The sequence below is a fragment of the Pteronotus mesoamericanus genome, unplaced genomic scaffold (genome assembly GCF_021234165.1).
Source record: "Pteronotus mesoamericanus isolate MK-2021 breed Mesoamerican mustached bat unplaced genomic scaffold, CSHL_Meso_final contig_20, whole genome shotgun sequence".
NCBI classification, from domain to species: Eukaryota; Metazoa; Chordata; class Mammalia; order Chiroptera; family Mormoopidae; genus Pteronotus; species Pteronotus mesoamericanus.
In genome coordinates this window covers 11042778-11059601 of record NW_026555085.1, presented here as the reverse complement: position 1 = coordinate 11059601, position 16824 = coordinate 11042778, and the positions used below count along the sequence as shown (strand labels likewise).

General features: G+C 50.6%; 2 protein-coding genes across 3 annotated transcripts; both read left to right on the top strand.

Moving 5' to 3' along the window:
* Positions 1-2784: 2784 nt before the first annotated feature.
* TREM2 (triggering receptor expressed on myeloid cells 2) lies at positions 2785-7488 on the top strand. Its single transcript, XM_054568746.1, has 5 exons — positions 2785-2882; positions 4430-4780; positions 6164-6236; positions 6955-7148; positions 7244-7488. Exons 1-5 carry the CDS (start codon positions 2843-2845, stop codon positions 7258-7260), a joined length of 675 nt encoding a protein of 224 aa, XP_054424721.1. The 5' UTR covers positions 2785-2842; the 3' UTR covers positions 7261-7488.
* Positions 7489-10119: 2631 nt separating this feature from the next.
* TREML1 (triggering receptor expressed on myeloid cells like 1) lies at positions 10120-14702 on the top strand. Of its 2 annotated transcripts, none has more exons than XM_054568745.1 (6): positions 10120-10167; positions 10367-10682; positions 12787-12874; positions 13271-13356; positions 13856-13908; positions 14258-14702. In XM_054568745.1, exons 1-6 carry the CDS (start codon positions 10120-10122, stop codon positions 14567-14569), a joined length of 903 nt encoding a protein of 300 aa, XP_054424720.1. In that variant the 3' UTR covers positions 14570-14702. The 2 variants fall into 2 exon arrangements, with proteins under 2 accessions (XP_054424720.1, XP_054424719.1); XM_054568744.1 differs by having other exon boundaries at positions 12772-12874.
* Positions 14703-16824: the final 2122 nt, after the last annotated feature.

The following is a 16824-nucleotide window of genomic DNA, read 5'->3' as shown; positions in this document are numbered from 1 at the left end:
CACCTTAGCGGGGTGAATTTTTTTTGTATTAAATTATATGCCAATAATCCCAACTTTAAAGACCACAGAAGGACCTTATACAGCGATCTTCAGGTGGCCTCAGATCCCCATTCCTTAGGCCCTAGGTCAAGGCTGGGCAGCTGGCTCTCTAAGTCAAGGACTATCTTATGTTCTTCGTTAACTACCCATCTTCACACACATTCCCTGTCCATATGGTATATACATAGTAAGTATGGATAAATGAATGAATAAAAGAAAAAATCAGAGTGCTTGCAGGAATCCAAAAGAGACCTTGGTGATCTGTAGGCGGCAGTGGCCTCCTCCAGCCTGTCCTGCTACTTCTGCCAGCAAAGGTCAACTTCCTGCCCCTGGGAATTGCTTTGCCTCCCCAACCCCACCTTGATTCATGTGTCCATTTCACACAATTTATGCCTTTGCACACGCAGGTCCCTGTGCCTGGATCACCCCTCATAGGACCCGAACCTGTGGAAAAAGCACCTCTCAGCCCCCAGATCTCCAGGAAATGTCTTGTCTACCCTGACGGGTGTGGCTCAGTTGGCTGGGCATTGTTCCACAAAGTGAAAGGTCACTGTTCGGCTTTTCCGCCCATTACCCCCTCCCTCAGAACACCGCTCAGGCTGCACAGCACTCGCTAGAGCTCCGGGCTCCAGCTCAGCCAACGCCGGTTGTCACCTTCCAGCCGTCATCATGGTCATCTACCGGGACCTCATCAGTCATGATGAGATGTTCTCCGATACATACAAGACAGGCTGGGTTTGGAGGTTGAGGGGAAGATGGTTAGTAGGACAGAGGGTAACATTGATGACTCGCTTATTGGTGGAAATGCCTCTGCTGAAGACCCCGAGGGCGAAGGAACCGAAAGCACAGTAATGTTATCTTGAGCTCTTCATTTATTTTGACCTTGATTTATATGGAGTGGAGGCATTGTTTTTAAAGAAAACATGTCATGTAGGTTGTCTAAAAAATAAACTGCATTTAAACTTACTTGAGAGAATGGCTCTTAGTTGAATATATATTTAAATCCATCCTATATTGTGTCCCTGGAGAAGCTATAACCTGGTTACAGACCACTACTACAGAGCATAAGACTGTCTTCAGATAACTTCTACAGTGAAAACTACTTATGGGAATGGAATATAAAAAGCAAGGATCTTGAGTCTGAATTGAAGTAAAGGGAAAGACCACATTCACAGCAGAGCCAACATTTGAAGTGGATTCCTTAAACATTTTTCATCACCTAAAAATGGAAGTAATAAACTGGAAGAGATTACCAAAAGAGAAAGACCCACTCACTTGGAAGCAAAGTTGTCTGAGCTTCTTTAGCATATCAAGTTAAGACCAAGTTCTATAGAAATGTAGGTCTTCTGGAATTGTGTAATAATAAGCTTCTGTCAATCCTGGAATAGGGTCGGCAGGCTGGCTCATCCTGGTACCTATTTTGTATGACTGAGGTGGTTACATTTTTAAATGGGGAAACAATCAAAATAACATACCGGATACGAAATCTGATTTGGTGTCCAGCTTTATTAGGACACTGCCGTCATTTGTTTATGGATTGACTGGCTCTGGCACTGCAATAGCAGAGATGAGTGTGACAGACTCTGAAGGCCTGCAAATCCTAAAATAAATGTATGTCCTGTTAAAAAAAAAAAAAAAAGAAAGAAAAGTCACTGTTCAATTCCTGGTAAAAGCACATGCCTAGGTTGTGGGTTCGATCCCTGGTTGAGGCTTGTGCAAGAGACAACCTATTGATGTTTCTCCCTCTCTTTCTCCTTCCCTTCCTGTCTCAGGAAGGAAGGAAAGATGGGAGGGAGGGAGGGAGGGAGGGAGGACAGAAGGAAGGAAGGAAGGAAAGGAAGGAAGGAAGGAAGGAAGGAAGGAAGGGAGGAAGTCACATCCTGTCTTGTCCCATAGGATAGTGGGGAGTTGAAGGTATGTGTGTGCACAGCATAATGGCCCTCAGGGGGTGCCTAGCTGGGCAAAGGAGGTGAAACTTGGGCAGGAGATTCCGGGTGGCAGAAAAAGTTCTCCCTCTTGCAGACAGCCCATTATTTCTTTCCCTTGCTCACCAGAATATGGTGCTAGTTAATTTTGTTGAGTGCTTGTTGTGTGTCAGGCCCTGTTCTAAAGCACTTTGCCTGTAGAATCCAGGTTATCTGCCCAAAAACACTATGCACTATTAGTATTCCCATTTGACAGAGAGAGGAACTGAGACACAGAAAGGCTGTGGATGTGCGGCTGTATACGCAGGAGGTGAATCAGAAAGGACTTGAAGCCACAAAACCTGGCTCCAGACCTGTGTTTTTTACCACTGCTACACTACAGGGAGGCCAGCCCGGAGGGTGAGGGTTCTGGCTTCTTCCCAGAGAAGAAACTGTTCTCTATCCTGTGCAAGGCTGGAACCAGAGACCTGCAGGCAGTGCCGCTGGAGGAGGATCTGAGCATGGCTGTGAGGACAGTGATCCCTGCAGGCTTTGCCGCCTCAGACCCTGGCCAGCCCCGGATACCTGGGGTCACCCTGGGCAGGGGGTGGGCGTAGATGAAGGGCTGGCCTCTCTGAGGTCTAAGATCCCCAGCCTTCTGCTTAGAGGCTGCAGTGGCTGGCTCCACTTCTCCTCTCCTCCCTCACCCTGCAACCCTCCCTGAATCATAAAGCCAGACCCTAGTCCCTACTGTTGCTCAATCCCCAGGAGCTGGTTCCTGTGGGCAGCGCCTGACAAGCCTGACCAGCCTGACCCTCTCTCTCCTTTCAGCAGTTCAAGGGAAAGACGAGATCTTGCACAAGGCACTGTGTGCCTGCGCTCCGCAAGGGAAGGGTGACATGGAGCCTCTCCGGCTGCTCATCCTGCTCTCTGTCACAGGTAGGATACCCGCACTCCACTGCTGGTGGCTTCTTTTCTTTGTCTGCCTTGAGTATATGGCAGGTGGGTGGTTGGGTTGGGGAGCATGGAGCTGAACAAGGGTGAAGTCCTTGCACATTTTGCTCCCGTCTCTTCCTGCGAGCTCCGTCTCCTTCCTGTTCTCCTTCCATCCCTGGGATCAGGACCTGCTGTCAGACTCTGTGCATGCGCGGGTATAAAGAGCCGGCAGATTCTTGTTACATGGAAAGGAAAGGAGTCCTGATGGTGGTATTTCAAGCACTAGCTAGTAGCTGAGGGAAGTTTGGAGGGCACTGGTAAGAGCCCCGAAACTTATGAACCACTTAAGCACAAGACTAGCCCCAGATGAGTGGCAGGACAGGAGGGAGGAAGGAAGGAACTGACTGGGAATCTGGGTCTTGGGTGCCCCTTCCCTTGCTTGGAAGGTGGTCTTGTCCTCAGCTATGGTTGGGAGGTGAGGGAGCCCAATATTTCTGTCACTGAGCTGGAGGGAATGACACCCCCGCTTCTTGCACACAACTGCCTTTTCTCACTGGGGGAAGGGTGCCTCTTGCTCCTCCCGAGCAATAGGCAGCCCTGGGTGAGAGGAGACCCTCCCAGCGGAGCCTTGCTCCTGCAGCTTCTTAGCTGGGGTGGCCTGGAGGACGGTGGCGGCGTGGCCCGCCTGGGGGCAGAGGGATGGAGGGGGTGGCATGGGGGGCGGGCCGCTGCTCACCAGGTCTGTCTGGTTCCAAAAGACAGGCCACCAGTTCCCCGATGCTATTTTTCAAGTTTCTGTCACCATATGGGTGACATTTCAATATTTCTGTTGAAAATGGGGTGAATGGAGGAGGATCAAGAAGGCGGAAGTTGAGGCAGAGGGCTCTGGATGATTCCCCTGCAGCCCCTGTGCTGGAAGCAGACTCGTGCTTCAAGCCCATCTCCCCGCCCCCCTCAAGGGGGACCCCCAAAATAGCAGCCTCATGTCTCCCCCAGAATAGCTCTGAGACAAATCCATCCTGAAAGGGGAACAAAGCCACAGAAATAAGGAAGCGGGAAGCTAAAGGTCAGGAAGAGCAGAACGCAAGGCTAATACCGGCGTGGGCAGTGGCAGGGGAAACAACAGGACCAGGCAGGCGGGCGGCGGGGGAGGGGGGATGCCCCACCCCCGGCCTGCGGAGGCACAGCTGCTCTATCTCGAGATGGAGTGGGGTGAGGAGAGGTCTCATTTCCATGTGGTAGCGAGAAGATGTGTGGAATGAAACTAGAGGAAACTTCAAGACCAAGGGCTTTTGGAAACAGGCCCAGAGAGGGTCAGTTACTTTTTCAATGATATTCATTTCAGCAAGTCTAGCGATGGCAGACCCAGACCCAGGACCTGGGTTTCATGGGTCCCAATTTTCCATATTCACATGCCTGGACTGTGCCACCTCCTTCTAACGTCTATACGAACCTGAGCTCCTTATGTTGCTTTTGTTCACTGCACCTAATAGGTGTTCAATAAAAATTTGGCAAATGAATGAAAGAGTGAATGAATGTCTCTTCCCCAGAGCTGTGCCAAGCCCTCAACACCACAGTGTTCCAGGGCCTGGCAGGCCAGTCCCTGCGGGTCTCCTGCCCCTACGACTCCTTGAAGCACTGGGGGAGACGCAAAGCCTGGTGCCGCCAGCTGGGTGAAGGGGACTCGTGCCAGCGGGTGGTCAGCACACACAGCTCGTGGCTGCTGTCCTTTGTGAAGAGGCGGAACGGGAGCACGGCCATCGCAGATGACACCCTGGGTGGCACCCTCACCATTACACTGAAGAATCTTCAAGCCCATGACGCTGGCCTCTACCAGTGTCAGAGCCTCCGTGGCAGTGAGGCTGACACCCTCAGGAAAGTCCTAGTGGAGGTACTGGCCGGTGAGTGGGCAGCTGGTGGCACCCTGGCCTGCCCTCGGACCGGGCCCCATGTCTTTGGTGTCTGTGCACAGGACCACCCTCTGGGCTTTGGGGGACCCTGGGAAAATCCACACTGTAGATCTTGTTCCTCCACTGAGGGCCACAGCGGATGGTTATGCAGGCCGCTCACTGCACAGGGAGCCGCAGTCCAGCCCTGCCGCCTCTGTCCAGGCTGTGGCCTCTGGGGCAGGACTGCATCACGTGCAGGAAGGGGACACGTCTCTGACTGGCACAGGGCGCTGTCTGAGCTAGCTGTGGTCCTGCTTCCCCAGACAGCCTTATCCCTTTGGAATCGGTTGGGATGTGAACACTGTAGCTGGTCTTTGAGCGGTGGGAAGAGATGCATTTATTCCCCCACCCAACCACCCGATAGACCTACCAACATAAATTAAGCACCAACCAGGTACAGAAAAACAACCCCAGAAAGGCACACTGTGTGTTCCTGGGCAACGTGTGTCATCTCTCTGGGTCTCTAATTCCTCATCTTGAAACGGATTGGTCCTGCAGACCCCGCAGGGCTCCTGTGAGGCACACATGAGATGACAGAGTTAAATGTGCTTGGGGGTGAGTGACAGCCCGCACCCCAGCCTCCTGCTGCTGAACTGCTTGGCATCTTCATTCCAGGCCTGACTGGGTGAGATGGGGGAGGGGTCTCAGGCTTTGCCCAGGAGGGGCCCTCCAGGAAAGCCTCTGCCTGTGACTCCAGAGAGTGTGTCCTAAAGGAGAAGTAATCTGAGGTTACTGTCCTTTTTCTGACTCCCTTCTCTCCCAGCTCCTCCCTGCAACATGGCCCCTTATGGAAATGTGGTCCCACAGTAGTATTCGTCTAAGCCGGGGAGCTTAGGGGGCACTGCCAGCCCTAGGCCCCAAGCCCCACTTTCACCACCTTTCTAAGTGGAAAGAGGAGTGAGGGGCGAGGAGACACAAATTTTCAACTCTATCAGGGTCTGAGGCTCAGCTGACTCCCTAGAGGGTGGCAGAAAAACAATCCATAGCTGGTGTTGACAGCTTGGTGGTTCATTCAGGACTTCCAAATATGTCTGCTGTTCCATTCAGTCTTCTCAAAGACCCTGTGAGGTGGGAGGATGGGAATCGCAGTTACTGAGCTTCTAGGAGGTGTTAGGCACTTGTACAGAGGATGTTCCCACAGAATTTGCAACAGTATTATTGAGCGGATGTTCCTAATTGCCCCACTTTGCAGGTGAAGCTGAAACTCAGAGAAGTTAACAACTTGTTCCTTACAGGGCCAGAGCACAGGCCTCAGCCTGCTCAGAGGGGTTCTCCCGCCTCAGCGGGCTGACTCAGGGGGAGGGCATCGAAGCTCACCGACTCTGTCTCCCACAGACCCCCTGGAGCGCCAGGATCCCAGTGAGCTCTGGATCCCCGAGGACACCCAGGTGGAGCACAGCATCTCCAGGTACAATGACAGGTCTTTCCTAAGATCCCTGGCAGATTTCTATCCTGCTGATTGTGGGCATGGGGTTGAGACTGCGGGTCCCAGAACTACAAATTCCAAGGCAGTTAGAGCAGGAAAAGGACCTGGACATAATCTTGTCTAAACACCCTTCCGAACAGCCAGTGCGTGTTGGTATGACTGTGCCAGTGGCTAAAGTGTTGAAATTATTTCATAAACAGTTTGCAGCTCTCAGATTCGTGAATGACCAGCCTTCTGCACCTCCTTTGGCAGCCCTAGGACATCCCTCAATTCAGCAACAATGAGTGTTTTAGTACTTCAGTGCAAAACTGGGATCCCCAGATCTGTTCCTTTGATGGGACCAGAATCACTTCTGATTGGTTCATGTGTATCTCCTGGTATTAAACATTGTTAACATAACCATAGAGCTCACATGTGCTCCCATCTACATGTGAGCACCCCCCCCCCCCATACCATTCCGTCATGTAAGGCAAAAACTGTTTGGTGAGGAAAGGTGATGTGTTTAAATGTATTCAGCAGGCAGACCCATGCCTAGAACTTAGGTCTCTCGAATACAGGCTTCTCAAGGCCCAAAAGCTCCATACCAGGGGTGGTGCTGGGTGGGTGGGGGTACCCTAAGCCATGGGAAGATCCCAGTGTCTCCCCGTTCTTCTCTGGGTCCACCTCGAAGCCTCCTGCATGCTCTCCCTGTTTCTCTAAGGAGCCTCTCAGAAGAGGAGATCCCCTTTCCACCCACTTCCGTCCTTTTCCTCCTGGCCTGCATCTTTCTCATCAAGCTTCTGGCAGCCAGTGCCCTCTGGACTGTGGCCTGGCATGGGCAGAAACAAGGGACACTCCTGGCCAGTGGGCCTGACTGTGGCCACGACCCAGGCTACCAGCTCCAGACTCTGACAGGTGATCTTGGAGAGCACAGTGTGGCAGGGGGCGGGTGGGGCAGAGAGGGCGAGGTGGGGCTGAGAGGGGCAGTGTGAGTACTCAGTGTGTTGCAGGGCTGAGAGACTCCTGAGAGGAGACGACCCCACGTGGGACGAGAGGCCCTGAGAGGTCTGCACACTCGCCCATCGGCCACCAAGACTCCTGGTTCTGCTTTGGCAAAACACCACTTTGCCTGTGCGCTGCTCCCCCCGACCCCAGGTGTGTGTGTGTGGGTGCGTGTGCGTGGCACGGGAGCCTTGGAGGTGGAAAGATCATCTACCCACTTCTAGACGTTGGACATCAAACATTTTCACAAATAAACCTGAGACTTCATGTTTAACTGGATTGTTTCTGGGCATACATGAAGCTCTTCTCCTTTGCTTATTCTCCTTTGGTGCCAGGAGAATAAATTTTGATGAGCTAAAACGTCTGGCTCATTGGAACCTAGGATCTTAGGATAGCATGTCACTTCATTCTCACAGGCTCCAAATCAGCCAGTCTTTTTGTTCTTCTCTCTCCTTTTCCTAGATCTGATTACCAAGTCCTCTTCCTTTTCTGGAATTTCTCTAGCACCCAGTCTTCCTCTCCTCTCCTGCTTCTGCCTCCTGTCCATAAGTTCCCTAAGATTATTGCCGATCTCCCTGCCCCAGGCCTCCCTCCTCCCTTCCCACCCCCACACCCCAAGTCCATCCAGTTCCCAGCTGACTCATTCTTCCTGGAGCTTTGCTTTCATCATGTTACTTCCCTTCCAGAGGAATGACAAAAACTGGAGTTACAGAGGGCAGCAGCACACCAGAACTGGAAACTACCGATTGAAGTCCCTCATTGCACAGAAGGGAAACTGAGGCTCATAAGGGAAAGGATTTATCCAAAGTCCCCAGTAGAGCCTGGAAATCCAAATTCTACTTGGCATTAAAGGTGCCCTTTCCTCTAGCTCAGTCCTACTCATTTATTCATTTATTTATTTAACAGCTCTTTCCTGTGCCAGGACTACTCTAGGCATTGGAGATACAAAGTTGAACAAAACAGGCAAAGATGTCTGTCCATGCGGAGCCACATTCTGATGGGAGGCGAGAGGAGACAGACTGTAAATCAGTCAGTCAGCTGGTCAGGCATTTGGGGAGTGCAGAAGGGGTGGGGATGATGCAGTTCTGAAGGGCAGTCAGAGGCAGCCCCTGAGGAACACGTGGAGAGGGTGTGGAAGTGAATCTCATCTCAGTCTTCAGTACACACACCCCACCGAGGCCAAGAGTAAAGGGGAAACTGGACCGAGAGGAGGAAAGGAGCTCCTCTGCCTTGGGCTACGTGGCTGCTTAGCCCCTAACCTGGGTGTGGGCGCTGGGGTTTTGGATCCCTGATGCAGCTCTGCGTTCCAGCCTCAGAACCCTGACCAGCCCTGCCTTGTCCACTCCCTGGGGAGGCTGCCTCGCTTGTCCAATCTACGCATTTTCCTGGCCTTCTGATTTAGGGGCATGTGCAGCTTTCTCCTTATGTCCCCAGGTGAGGTAGTTGTCAAGACTGAGTGGGGCCTAAACTGAGCAGGGTTCCACCTTCCTGCCCCTGCCCTCCAATCCCCTCTGCACAATGCCGAACACTTTGCAGGGAGGTTCCCCAGGCCCATAAGCCAGCGTGCCTCGTACTGATGAACCTTTTCTTGCCTTTGGGATCCCCTGCCTTGGCCTCTCTGGGGGGCACACTGGACTGAAGGGGGTTGGGTACTTTGGTTTGAAAGTTCAGCTTTGCCTTCTACTAAGAAACTTTAAGCAAATTTTTTAACTCCTGAGAGTCTCAGGGTCCTCTTCTACTGAAAAACAAAACACGCATCTACCTGGCTACAAAATAACAGGGATTGTAAACTGTAACTGAAAAATAAAATGAAAACAAAACAAAACAAGTCCACCTTCTCCAGGGAGGGAGGGGAAGAACTGGGCCAATCTCACTGGAGCCAATACCCTGTCTCTAGCTTCTCAGGCACGTTTGCTACTCAGTTACCCCAGAACAAAGCTTGGTCAGTGCTCTTTGCTCAGGATGCTGAGACCTGGAAGAAATGTGAAAATCTTTACAAAGGATTCTCTCCTTAACAGAGAGTATAGTGTATTCTTAAAATGAAAATATGCTATAAATAAAAAAAGCTTGGAGGATAAGAAATCTTGTAAATTAAGAGCACTAAAAGAATAAAAATGTAAAAGACAGTAACAGAAGGGATGGAAGAAAAAAATGATATCTCCAAAAATCAGAACAAAATGGACAGAAAAGATGAAAAATAAGACAGAAAGAATAGGAAGAGGAGATGAATACATTAGGTTCCATATCCAAATAATTAGGGAGTTCTAGAAAAACAGAGCAGGGTGGGGGAAGGGGAAGAAAATGGAGGAGTAATTATCAAAGAAACAATGCAATTCCCAGAACTGAAGAACGTGGGGCCACAGCGAAAGGGTTTCCTGAGTGCCCGGAGGATAAAAAAAGACAAGCCAGGTCCACCATCAAGGTGGGGCTTCTGAGGTGAGGCTGGACCACAGGAGAAGGATAATCTCCTGAGAGCTTAGGTGGGGACACATGTACAAAAGTTAGAATCCAAACGGCCTTGGCCCCTGGGTCAGACACGACCTCTCTCCTTCACAGCTGTGCATCCTCAGACTCTAAATTTGGAAGACCTCGAAGGTCATCTTTCCTCTTTCTCTAATGCCCTCCAGTTGCCTTGATCTTCCCACCTTATTCCTCAGCTGCGCCCCAGCCCTGCCTTGTTGACCCCTGCCCTCAGGGTCAGTTTTTGAGTTTTTGAGTAGCAGTTCTTGTCCCCACCCCTGGACGCCCCCACCAGCGTCTGCCTCCCACCCAACAGTCACTCCGAGCCCCATGTGACTGTCCAAGGCAGATGTTTCCTGCCCCCCTGGGGAATGCTGTGTCAGTGCCCAGGCGAGCCCCCAGGCTGACATCTCGCTGCCCAGCGATGGGTCCCAACCTGCTCCTGCTACTGCTCCTGGGACTAGCAGGTAAGGTTCAGAAAGAGCGGCACTCTGGGCCCCACCTACTCTGTTCCAAGGCTAGAAATAATTGCCATTACTGTGGCAACAATAACATGCGTAGGGCTCAGAAGGTGGACTTCTGGGTCCCTGTGTCCCTCTGTCAGTGGGTGGGCTGGGAGGTTCCCCCAACTCCTGTCTAACAGTCCCATATCCTTTCCTTTCCTAGACAAGGGCTCAGCTGAGGAGCTGCAGGCCCCGGCGGGGGGCTCCCTTCAGGTGGACTGTCTCTACCAGCTCCAGGACATCAGGTCTAGGAAGGTGTGGTGCCGGTTCTTGCCGGAGGGGTGCCAGCCTTTGGTGTCCTCAGCAGTGGATCGCAGAGCCCCAGGGCACAGCCGAACGTTTCTCACCGACCTGGGGAGCGGCCTGCTCCGGGTGGAGATGATTGACCTGCGGGAGGAGGACGCTGGGGAGTACGGCTGCATGGTGGAGGGGGCCTCTGGGCCCCAGACGGTGCGCAGCGTGACTCTGAGAATCCTCCCCACAGGTGAGCTCTCCGAGGCTGGCCGTGCTGCTCTGAACCACCCTCCCCACTTCCACCTAGGTCCTGGCGGGGCGGGGGCGGCGGGCAGCTCTGGGAGAGAGGATTTGGGAGGAGACATCCTTTTGACAGCTCTGCAAGAAAAGGAAACCAAACTGGGTGAGAAGTCTTAGATAACACGGCCAAATGAAGCCCCTTCCTTCCCCCTGCACAGGCCTGTCTACCCTAGGAAGGCAGAGCCTCTTCCCCACCCATGGCCTTGGCCTCCTCATCCAGCATTTCCAACGTGCCCGATGCTATTTTTTCCCTTGGAAATGTTATAAACAAAGTTTTAATTTGGGCATGTCAACTTAAATTACTCTTTTATATCATCCAGTTTTATTTATTCCTGTAATAATGGGTTTGATGGCCTGAAAATTACTGAATTCATATCTTATTTAATTTTATAAGTCTTCACTGAGCATCTAGTATGTGCCTCACCTATAGGCAGGTACATGCAATGCCTGAATTACTTCAAGTCATTCAGTTTTAAAAATGGGAAAAATGTCATTATTATTTAAGCTAATATTCTCAACCCTAATTTCAGTATAGAAAGCTCTTTTTTAAAAAAATAGATTTCATTCTCACAGCCTACAACTACTAATGCCTAAGCATTATTTAAACAAAACTTGAAAGTATTAAAATTATTTTTCCCAGAAAAAATAGGATGTTATAGAAAAAAAGTTCTGGAGGGAAAAATCAGCTAGCTGCTGAAGTAGAGACTGCTAGTAACCTCCTCTTAGGGATGCTAACATTTTTTCATTTTCAGGTCTTCTCTGAAGTAATTTGTGTCCGATCCTCAAATAACAAATTAAGAAAGGCTGTTAATTAAGAAGATGGACTAAGTTGTCATGAGAATCCTTATCTAGAGTCCATGATTACATTTTATATTATAAATACACTCCTGTTCATCCGAGTCATCTTTGTCCTTCTCCTTCCTTGACACTCTAAGGTCTGGGAACTCAAGGTTCTAACTCCCCTGACTGGGAAGAGACAAGATGCACCGGAAGTGGGGCGGGGAGACAGGACCTACAATGGCTGTAGACGATGCGTGTTTAGGCAGGCAGGTGGAGCATAGTGTCCAGGGAGGGTGTAGGGGGCAGCTCAGGCAAGCCTTTAGCTTCAGGGAGGTTCATCCATTGTGGCTTAAAAGGTACCAGGAGAGCAGGACATGTGCAGTAAGATTGGGGCCACAGCACCTCCATTTCCTGGTTTGGCGTGGGGTGGGGAGTAGGAATGGTGACTCTCTTAAGAACAGGGTGAGGTTCCCTTCCCAGGGAGTCTAGAAGAACTGGCCAGGTTCCCAAGACAGATCTTCAGGTCCAGAGAAGCCAACCCTAAATTCCTTCAGCCAAAAGTTGAGCGTAGAGATGACAGAAGCTTTATCACCAAACTGGGTCTCAGGATTTGGGCAAGTCCCTCAGCAAGGGTCAGTTGGCATGTATCACATTAGGGCTGACTGTGCAGTTCTTTAGACACTGAGAGCAGAGCTCAGGGTGGGGCTCAGCCAGCCCGCAGGGGCCACATGGTGGCGTGTGTGAAGAGGCCTAGGATGCTGTGCTGAGCTCCTTTAGAGAAATAAAGGAGTAAGCAGGTGGGAGCTGAGGGTAGAGGGGAAAGTAGACATATCCACAGTCAGGTAAAGCATAAAGAACGCCATTCCCACCCTGGCTGGTGTAGCTTAGTGGACTGAGCATGGGCCTGCGAACCAAAGGGTTGCCGGTGTGATTCCCAGTCAGGGCACATGCCTGGGTTGCGGGCCAGGTCCCCAGTAGGGGGTGCATGAGAGGCAACCACACATTGATGTTTCTCTCCCTCTCTTTCTCCTTCCCTTCCCCTCTCTCTAAAAATAAATAAATAAAATCTAAAAAAAAAAATGCCTGTCCCTGGCCCCCAGAATGAGAGGCCCCTAAGGAATACCTTAAGCTCCCTTCCTTGGTTCTCTTACTGCAGACCTCCTTCCCCAGCCCCACGGCCCCATCATTCAGATCTCTACAGTCCCTTGAACCCTGCCCCCAGCAGGTATGTGCTCATTAAATATCCCCTTGTGACTCAGCTCCTGGCCTGAAAGAGGAAGAGGAGGTTGGAAGTTTGGCTGATGACCCTTCCTCAGATCCTGCAGGCAGCGCCAGACCTCTGGAACCCAGGCAGGATAAGAGGTACTGACAAGAACCGTATTCGAGTGGCTGGGACAAGGGTGGTCGTAAAGATATGGCTTGTCTAGAGCCCCAGACTAAATCAAAGAGAAACCTTATGATTCCTTTCTTTCCTGGGGAACTTCTGATCAGGCAGCCAGGCAGACATACAGACGTAACTCTCTATCCCAGCTCAGCAATAGTCCCTTCATCCCACAGGGTCTTCAGTCAGAATACCCTGATAATGTGTCCCTACTGTGCTCCACCTGAGCCTACCCTCCTCATTCCGTTCCCCAAATCTCCTTCTCCCAACTGTGGCTCACCAAGGACTGTACCCTTGTGTCACTGCTCTAGGATTCCTGGCTAGCAGCTCCCAGCTAGGGTGAGGGCCAAGCTCATCTGCCCCTTTGTGTCCCTCAGCATCCTCCTGATCTGGGTCTCTGTGCTCCTGCTGGGCTTGCTGGTGGTGGCAGTGGTGCTGTTTGCTGTCGTGGCCAGAAAGAAAGGTAGGTAGCGACCTGTTCTCCTACCCCAGCATGGCCCTGCTGGGCCTGTCAGCCAGTCTTGCAGACAAGGCCAGGGATGTCGGTCTGCCCCTACAGAGGGGCTTGTCTGAGCATTAGCAAGCGCCCCCAGACTCTAGAATTCCCATGGCTGAGGGGTGGAAGGAAGGAAGGAGAGCAGTGGGAGCAGGCCTGGGGGGAAAGACAGGAACTGGAAAGGGTCAGGGAGTGGTATTATGGACAGGGGACTGGAGAGGTGGGAAAGGGCTTCTGGAGCTAGGGCGAGCATCCAGGCAGGTCTGGATGAGAGCTGTGGAAACCGTATGTGAGCGGGAGAGTCAGGGCAGGCTGGGTGGGGCTGTGGAGTCCCAGGGGAAAGGTTCAGGGGTGGGAGTGGGGAAGGTGAGTCTGGGCTTGACAAAAGGAAGGGGTGAGGGCGTGAGGGGATGGGCGTTGAGCCAGGACGAGAAGCAGACTGTGCCGCTGTCCTCTGTCTTGCCAGGGAACAGGCTTGTTATCTGTGGCCAATCCCAGAGCAGAAGAGGTCCAGGCATGGTAAGAGGCCTCTGCAGGCTCCCAGCCAGATTCCCCAGACCCTCTGCCTACTGTGTTCACTGAGGGGTCCCACCTTGATGGGGTGGAGAAAGGACTGGGACCCAGGAGGGGTTCAAACAATCTCCCTAAATGCTGTGAACTTGGAACCGATCATCACATGTTCCCGCCTTGGTATCCCACCTTCCCTGATTTGGGGAAGACCTTGGGCCTTAAAAACCTTCAAGAAATCCTCTTGCCCACTGAGATATTCAGGATTCGACAGATCCACCATGGTCCTGTGATTTGCCCCAAAGGGAACTGGGGCTGAGGAAGGTGTTCTCTCTGCCTGACCTGCCTGCTTTTGTTATAGGTGCCTTCTTCAACGGTCCACATTGATGATTCTGGACTGGCTGTAGATGTGCCATCGAACATACCATATGCGAGGCTTGACTCACCACCTTCCTTTGACAATTCTACCTATACCAGCCTAAACCTTGAGCCCCCATCAGGGAAACCCCCATACCCAGCCCCTTCCTCCTCACCCGCTTTGACTCCTAAGGTCCTGAGCTGCTCCAAGCCTGTGACATATGCCACAGTCATCTTCCCTGGAGGGGACAAGAGTGGAGGGGCCTCCTGGGAGCCAGCCCAGGATCCTCCTAAGAGCCAGACCCCACCCAGCTGAGCTGCTGCTCCCCATACTGTGTGCTCATGGAGACCATCCCAGGCTTCTTTCCGTGTGTCCACCCAGCCAGTCCATGACCTACACCCTTGGTGTGTCAGAGCAACTAGGGATGTCAGGGTCTAATCTAATGTCGACTTTTCTGACCAGGAAAATGACGATTGGGTGTGATTGAGGTGTCTTGGAGAAGCCTTCCATGCTGGTTCCTCTGCCATTACACCCCTGGGCTAAATAAACTCTGAATGATGATATATGAACTTTTGATGGTTGAGGGGAAAGGGAAGGGACCAAGTTTGACTATTTACATGGCCTGTGAACCGAAAAGACTCCAGTATGGAATTTGTGCTGCATGATCTTCTGTCTGTCCTGCCAGTAGGGAAGAGGTTTCATTCCCTGGTCTGGACACTGTAATGCATTTTGATTCCAAGGGCATCAAGAAGTTTTCTTCAAAAGTATTTCCTGCTTTTCTCATGATACCTGAAAGTATAGATTCATTTCCTTGAGCCTAGAAATCTTTTCTGCTTCTTCTGTACACTGTTTAAACAGGTGACATCTTCTGTTATGACAGCATACCGTGGGAGGAGGGGGAAAATGATTACTTAAAGGAGACTCAGGATAGCCCTGACCAGTGTGGCTCAGTTGGTTGGGCATGGTTCTTCAGAGCAAGAGGTTGCTGGTTCAATTCCATGCCAGGGCACATACCAGGGTTGTGGATTTGGTCCCCAGTCAAGCCATGCACAAAAGGCAACTGATCAATGTTTCTCTCTTGTATCAATGTTTTTATCCCTCTCTTTCTCCCTCCCTACCCCTCTCTCTAAAAATAAGTAAAGTGAAACAAACAAACAAACAAACACAAGACTCAGGATAGATGGGGTGTGAGAAAGGCGGCTGAAAAGAAATACGAATAAGAACAGAAGCAGAAATATGCATCATTATCATCCCTTGGCAGGACAGAGGATTTTCAAATACCAGGAGGTAAAAGACCTTTGCCAACATCAGTTTTACTAGTGCTGCCTCTATCTCAACTGGGTGGCCATTTGGTAGCATTATTCCCTTTGGCCTGAACTCTGGAGCTTGGGAAGGGCCAAGTGAAGGAAAGGCAAGGGGTTTGGGGGCGGGGGAGAGGAACAGATAATAAGGGTGTGGCCATGGTTAAGTTTAAATAAAAGCTAGTCCAGGCTGGGGTGGGAGGGTCTTTAAGATTTCTGCCAGGATTTCTTTGGAAACAATTCAGTTTGAGAATACTTGCCCATATTGAGATGAGTGACCGAGGTGCTCAGGAATCCAGTTGTCTTACAATCATGGAGAGCTAGGCATAAAGAGGTTTTTACCATCTGGAAGGGCCCTAAGCTTTGTCTAGGCACCTCAGGAGAAGGGACAGGCAGGGGCTGTGCCCTGGGCTCCAGCCGTGCAAGCCTAGAGATGCTATTTTTAGGGAGCTATGGCAGGATGTTCTGAGCTTCCCTGATAAGAGTCTCAGTTTGTGACAGAACCTAAATTTACTTCTGTCCCTTGTGGAGGCAGCCACTGACCCCAGTCAACTAAGTCCTCATTTTCCCTAAGGTGACCGAGGACCTGCCTGGTAGGGAGGTGAGGGGGTGGAGGGTGGGGGAAGAAAGAGGGGGAAGGGCAGAAAAAAGTCTAAAAAGAACCCCTCTGGGAAAAAGTTACCTAGTTTAAATGTATTTTGTGCTTTTCAGAACCTAACAGAAGTAAAAGTGTATTCAGTAGTACAAACGAAAGCACTAAGGAAGATAATCAATTGGCTGGGGGAGAAGCGGGAAGGAAGGGAGAGACATCAATTCCATCATTGCTTATAGTAGGGAGTGAGTGAATATCAATCAAAGTCATAGTTATACATAACTTTTAAGATGAAAACACTGACCTAAATTTTATTGTAAGAAACACATAAAAACAAAGCAAAAAATATGCAGGTGACATGGTGAGATGATTGCTTCACATGAGAACCTTTGGAAGTCAGATGAAGAAGTTCCCAGAATTCCCAGAGGAAAATTCACACCCTTCACAACAAGAATGAAGCATCTTACTTAAATAGCTAGTTAATTTTAAAGGAGAAAAATGATATAACTAATGTATAAATAAAAGAGCTAATTCTTTGAAATGAAATTAAATAAAATAGAGACAAAGTATTAGCTAACTTACTGAAGAAGAAGGATGAAATAAAAAATGACTAGGGGTTATAATCACAGGTATGAAGACAATGAAAAAATAAGTATTTTGTGCTGGTGATGATGGTG